Consider the following 6,159-nt stretch of genomic DNA (forward strand, 5'->3'; position numbering starts at 1 on the left):
AGAATGATCCCTGGAATGAAGAGCTTGTCGTATGAGGAACGGTTGAGGACTTTGGGTTTATGTTCGTTGAAGTTTAGAAGGATGAGGAGGGATCTTATTGAAACTTACAGGATACTGCGAGGCCTAGATAGATTGAACGTGGAGAGGATGTTTCCACTAGCAGGAAAAACTAGAACTAGAGGGCACAACCTCAGGCTAAAGAGACAATACTTTAAAACAGAGATGAGGAAGAATTTCTTCAGCCAGAGAGTGGTGAATCTGTGGAACTCTTTGCCGCAGAAGGCTGTGGAGGCCAGGTCATTGATTGTCTTTAAGGCAGAGATAGATAGGTTCTTGATCAGGGGTTATGGGGAAAAGGCAGGAGAATGGGGATAAGAAAAATATCAGCCACGATTGAATGGCAGAGCAGACTCGATGGACAAGTGGCCTAATTCTGCTCCTATGTCTTATGGTCTTTGGGAACTCTTACTGTCCACCTTTAAATGGCTTGCATTTTCTTGTACTCTCATTTTTTCTTCCTTATCTATCTTTTTGTCAATTTTTGATGCTCTTCATATTGAACATATAAAGTTCATTAACAGTGTCCTAGACCCAATAGTAACACTGTCCTAGATCCAACCATCTTCAGCTGCTTCATCAATGACCTTCCCTCCATCATAAGGTCAGAAGTGGGGATGTTTGCCGATGATTGCACAATGTTCAGCACCGTTTGCGACTCCTGAGATGCTGAAGCAGTCCATGTTCAAATGAAACAAGATCTGGGCAATATCTAGGCTTGGGTTGAGAAGTGGCAAGTAACATTTGCACCACACAGATGCCAGGCGATGACCATCACCAATAAGAGACACTCTAACCACTGCCCCTTGACATTCAATGGTGTTACCATCAATATCCTTGGGGATACCATTGGCCAGAAACTCAACTGGACTCGTCACATAAACACAGTGGCTACAAGAGCATGTCAGAGGCTAGGAATACTGCAGCGAGAAATTCATCTCTTGACTCTCCAAAGCCGGTCTACCATCTACAAGGCACAAGTCAGGAGTGTGATGGAATACTCCTCCTTGCCTGAATGGGTACAGCTCCAACAACACTCAAGAAGCTTAACACCATCCAGCACAAAGCAGCCTACCTGATTGGCACCACATCCACAAACATCCACTCCCTTCACTATCAATGCTCATGAGCAGCTGTGTGTACTATCTACAAGATACACTGCAGCAATTCACCAAAGATCCTTTGACGGCATTGTCCAAACCCACGACCACTTCTATCTAGAAGGACAAGGGCAGCAATTACATGGGAACACCACCACCTGCAAGTTCCCCTCCAAGCCACTCACCATCGTGACTTGGAAATATATCACCGTTCCTTTGCAGCTGGTGTTCAAAATCCTGGAATTCCCTCCCTAATGGCATTGTGGGTCAACCCACAGCACATGGACTACAGCGATTCAAGAAGGGAGCTCACTACCACCTTCTCAAGGGCAACTAGGGATGGGCAATAAATGCTGGCCAGCCAGCGACGCCCATGTCCCACGAATGAATAAAATAAATTTCTAATCCTCTGACCTCCCACTTGTCTTCGCAAATATATATTTTTTCTTAAACCACAGATGATGGGCCCTTTCCTTGCAATTTTTCCTTTCTCTTTGAAACATGTCAGTTCTGCATATTATGAAATATCCCTTCAGATGTCTGCCACTGAACACTTGTTGATCTATCACTTAAGCATATTATGCGAGGTTTGCTTTCATGCCCTCATAGTTACCCTTATTTAAATTTAAAATACTGGTCTTGGACACTCTTATCTCCCTCAAACTGAATGTAAAATTCAATCATATTATGATCAATACTACTGAGGGGTGCCTTCACAATGAGGTTATCAATTCTTCCTATTTCATTGGACAACACTGGATCTAGTATAGCCTGGTTGGCTCCAGATTTGTTGGATTCTTAACTGTAACTTTTAAACTCATAAACTTCTTGCTAAATAGAGGGAGAGAGGAAAGGCACATACAAATTAGTTGGTCATCTCTTTTTTAAAAATCCGCAAGTTAGACACAGCCAGGAATAAGACATTGTGTGTTAAAGTTTCAGTGAAATAAATGAGGAATGTTACTGACCTCTTATCACAAAAGTTAAACTGATTAAAATTTCACATTTAGGGAGTTCTGGAAAAAATGTTTTTCTTTGGGTTTTATGCAGGTATATTGACAACTCATAGAATCCCTACAATGCAAACGAGACCATTCAGCCCATCATGTCTGCACCAACCTTCTGAAGGAGCACCCTACCTAGACCCAATCCCCCAGCCTATCCATGTAAACCCACATATTGATCTCGGAAAATCCATCCAACCTGCACACCCTGGACACTAAAGGGCAATTTAGCATGGCCAATCAACCTAACCTGCACATCTTTGGACTGTGGGAGGAAACGGGAGCACTTGGAGAAAACCCACACAGACATGGGGAGAATGTGCAAATTCCTCACAGACAGTCATCCAAGGCTGGAATTGAACCAAGGTCCCTGGTGCTGTGAGGCAGCAGTGCTAACCTGCTGAGGGAAAGCTTGAAATGCAATGGAACTAATCTCAATTTTAAAAAAATAAGTACTGTTTCAAGAAATATACTAGTTTCACCGCAAATGTTTTGGGGTTTCTGTTAGGTTGCTAAAAATACTAGCACAAGAGGGCGCGAAAAAAAACGGAACCATGATGACACATGCCCACACACTCCTATTATTTTCAAGGAGGGTTGGATATATGTGCTTAAGCATCTCCTCAACCAAATAATTTGACAAATTGAGTTTCCAGAGTAACAAAATAAAAAGGCAGATTTAAAAAAAAATGAATTAGCTGTATTTTGAGGATCTTAAACAGGTCACCTTCTGCTCTTGAAGTTACATTGTTTGTAGAGCAGCTGCCATAACAGGGCGCAGCTATGCACAACTGTGGGTAGAACAGATGTCTGAAAAGACTCTGTTGCTTGCTGTGAACACAGAAGGTCCAAAGAATTTGTTCTGAGATGCTAAGGAAAAAGGACAAGATTTGACATAGTGCCATAAGAACTCCAGTAACTGAGAAAGAATATGCATCCCACTCAGATTATTATTAGTAAACACAATTTTAACAGATGGATCTAAGGGCACATACCAAGCTTATGTTGAAAGCAAACTTTAGCCAGCAGTATTAAAATAAAAGGAAGGCCCTTCTGAAGCCAGGTGACTGCAGCCTTGAGCTCTGAAAGTGCCGGGGCAGGAGTGCCAGGGTCTTCGCTGACATCTTCTGTATTTCCGTGGCGATCACCAGAAACGTGTAGTAGAGAGGAACGATGGTGGCTGTGATGATAATGATGATGCCGATGGCGATGATGGTACTGCATATTCTCTGTGCGAATGGTTCCCTCTTCTTGTGGGGTCATCTGAATAAACACATCTCCACTTCCAACCGATGTGTTAAGAGAAGATCCCAGCACTAGACCAGACTGGAATGAAGCAGCAGTTATTGGGCCCGATTGCAGACCTGTCAAACCAGAGAACATCTGCTGAGCTGACGAACTTTCAGGTTTGAGCCCTTCGAAAACACCATTCTCGTCCACACTGGTTTCTGAACCCACAGTCTGACTCCTTGTCCTAAAAAGAGAAAACAGTCAAGTTTGCAAACTACATTGCAGTTAAAAGTGGCTTCTAAAATTGTAAATATACCAGTATCACAAACATAATATATACACTGACATACCGCCATTATAATATATTCTGCCATCATTATAATATATTTTGCAGTACTCAGAAGTTATAGGATAATTAGTGAGGACAGTGAATACATTTATACAGAAGACAACTATAAGATACACATTGCTTGAACAGTACAGTAAGGAAAAAGCCAAAGAACAGATACTGGAAATTTGAAACAAAAATGCAACATGCAGGAAATAATATTAGTTATAGCACTTTTGTTACAACAACTCACTTCCCAATGACTTTCTCTGCATTTCCAGCATTTTTGCTTTTTTATTCAAAGTTTGTCCCCAGCCTCTCCCCATCATTTGTCACTTTTTGATACAAAACAGGGAATCTTTAACCCCACCCAACCCTGCAAGGGCCTTCGATAGAGGTGAGAGTTAAAGTTTCAAAACGTGGAAACCCAATCCCCAATGCAGCCACTCAGTTTTAACGGTGCCAGGTTGCAGGGGATGCAACTAATCTGATCTCCAGAGGGGAGTGTGTAATGTAAATATTGTAATGAGGCTGTGTGTCTCAGAAGTTAAGTGCTGCAGGCCTGGTTTCCCAGAACTTGAGAAGCCCCACAGCTGAAGGGAGTAGAGAGCATTGGATTGCATAAGATATATAGGCCATTTAGCTTAACTAGTCTATGCCAACATTTATACTCTGCTCAAGCCTCCTCCATCTTTGCTCAGATAATCTACCACCATTCTATTTATTCCCTTATCCATCATATGCTTGCTTAGCTTCCTCTTAAATGAATCTATAGTATTAGCTTCAACTACTCCCTATCATAATGCTCACTTCTCTTAGTAAATTATTTTCTTCTGAATTCCCTGTTGCATTTATTGGCAATCATCTTATATTAATGGTTTGCTATCTGGTAATGATGGCAGGCTGTTCCAGCAGGCAAGTGCTTTTTTCCAGCACTGCTTGTGGGCCAAAGGATGAGTGATTTTCCATAGCCTCTCAAAGCAAACCTGCTTCCCCATTACAAGACCCACGACTAATCACCCACCCCACAACCAATGATCTCACCCTTCTACCAGGATCTCGCTCTCCCTTCCTGTTCTGTATTCCCTGCTGTGGCCTATCAGTGCCAGGCTTTCTGCTGAGCTGTCAGCCAATCTCTCAATCAGGATGGCTGGTGATCAGGTAATTAAAGAAAAAATTTAAAATGAGGTCCTGGCATTAAATTTGCAGGATCTCTGTGTTACTGGGTTTCCACGTTGCTAAAGATGTAAACTATACTAAACCAAAATTCAAATTCATCTCAAGTTTAATAAATCTGCTTCCACTGGTTCAGTCATATTAAGATTCCATTTCCAACTGAAGTATCTAAACATAGCAAAAATAATTAAGGAGTAAATACCCAGAATAAACAAACGTGAATAGTTTGAATTTACTAAATAATTCCAAGGACGAGGTTAATAATGTTGATACTTGCCCTCTCCTAAAGATCAGGTTTCATAAATAAATGGAAACACATGCCTTGCATAGAATCACTACAGTGCAGAAGGAGGCCATTCAGCCCATTGAGTCTGCGCCAACCGCAGGCTCTATTTCCACAAGCCCACATATTTACTCTGCTAATCCCCTGACATAAGGGTGAATTTAACATAGCCAATCAACCTAACCCGCACATCTCTGGCGTTTGGGAGAAAACCGGAGCATCCGGAGGAAACCCACGCAGAAATGGGGAGAATGTGCAAACTCTACACAGACGGTTACCGAGGCTGGAATTGAACCCGGGTCCCCTGTGCTGTGAGGCAGCAGTGCTAACCACTGTGCCACCCTTTACCCTCTCCTACCCACCCCTAAACAACAGGTTTCACAAATAACACTTGCCTTTCCGGTGGGACGTTGTCAGCATTGCTACTGTGCCTTCTCTGCATCTTCTTCCAGTCCCTCTTAAATTGGAAAAAAAAATCTAAATGCAATGAAAAGTTGTTTTACTGACATAAATATGAAAAGGGCAAGATGAGAAAAAAAAGACCAGCATTTATCTTTTCTGGAGCAGTTTTTAAAAAAAAATTACATATCACAAATGGCACAATGTTGAATGAATTGTGTGCTATGTTGAGACACCCTCTTCATGGCTGAATGATTCAAAGTAGCTCTCCTGCTGTGCTTGTGTGGGTCTCAGGCCCAGCTCATAGCATCATCTACAGACAATAATAAGCTGGCTGCAACTACAATTTGAAAGCAGGGGCGGAAACACTCGGTTTAATTGTGGATGGGGTGAGTAGATGGAGCAATGAGTTTGAGCCTCTCACCCCCAATCATTCTCTCCAGCCACATTCACCATGACTGACAGCAACTCCTTTGTTTTGACTCCTGTGACCTTTGACACCCGGGACGCAGCGCGCACAACGCACGCCTCCCGTCTGATTGACAGTGGAAATGACCAATCACAGTGGAGAATCAAGACTGA

At 42.4% G+C, this 6,159-nt stretch overlaps 1 protein-coding gene across 2 annotated transcripts in view; it reads right to left on the bottom strand.

The window, feature by feature from the left end:
• rnft2 (ring finger protein, transmembrane 2) overlaps positions 1-6,087 on the bottom strand; it is a 50,851-nt gene extending 44,764 nt beyond the window's left edge. The window contains exons 1-3 of one of the 2 annotated variants that reach the window (XM_078227000.1): positions 5,764-6,087; positions 5,574-5,655; positions 3,157-3,635 (exon numbers count right to left, since the gene is read on the bottom strand). In XM_078227000.1, coding sequence (XP_078083126.1) covers positions 3,157-3,635; positions 5,574-5,620 — 526 coding nt within the window. In that variant the 5' untranslated portion in view covers positions 5,621-5,655; positions 5,764-6,087. The remainder of the gene's footprint in view (positions 1-3,156; positions 3,636-5,573; positions 5,656-5,763) is intronic. The other variant, XM_078226999.1, reaches the window with a different exon arrangement.
• Between the last annotated feature and the right edge of the window lie 72 nt (positions 6,088-6,159).

This window comes from Mustelus asterias, chromosome 13 (genome assembly GCF_964213995.1).
Source record: "Mustelus asterias chromosome 13, sMusAst1.hap1.1, whole genome shotgun sequence".
Classification (NCBI taxonomy): Eukaryota; Metazoa; Chordata; class Chondrichthyes; order Carcharhiniformes; family Triakidae; genus Mustelus; species Mustelus asterias.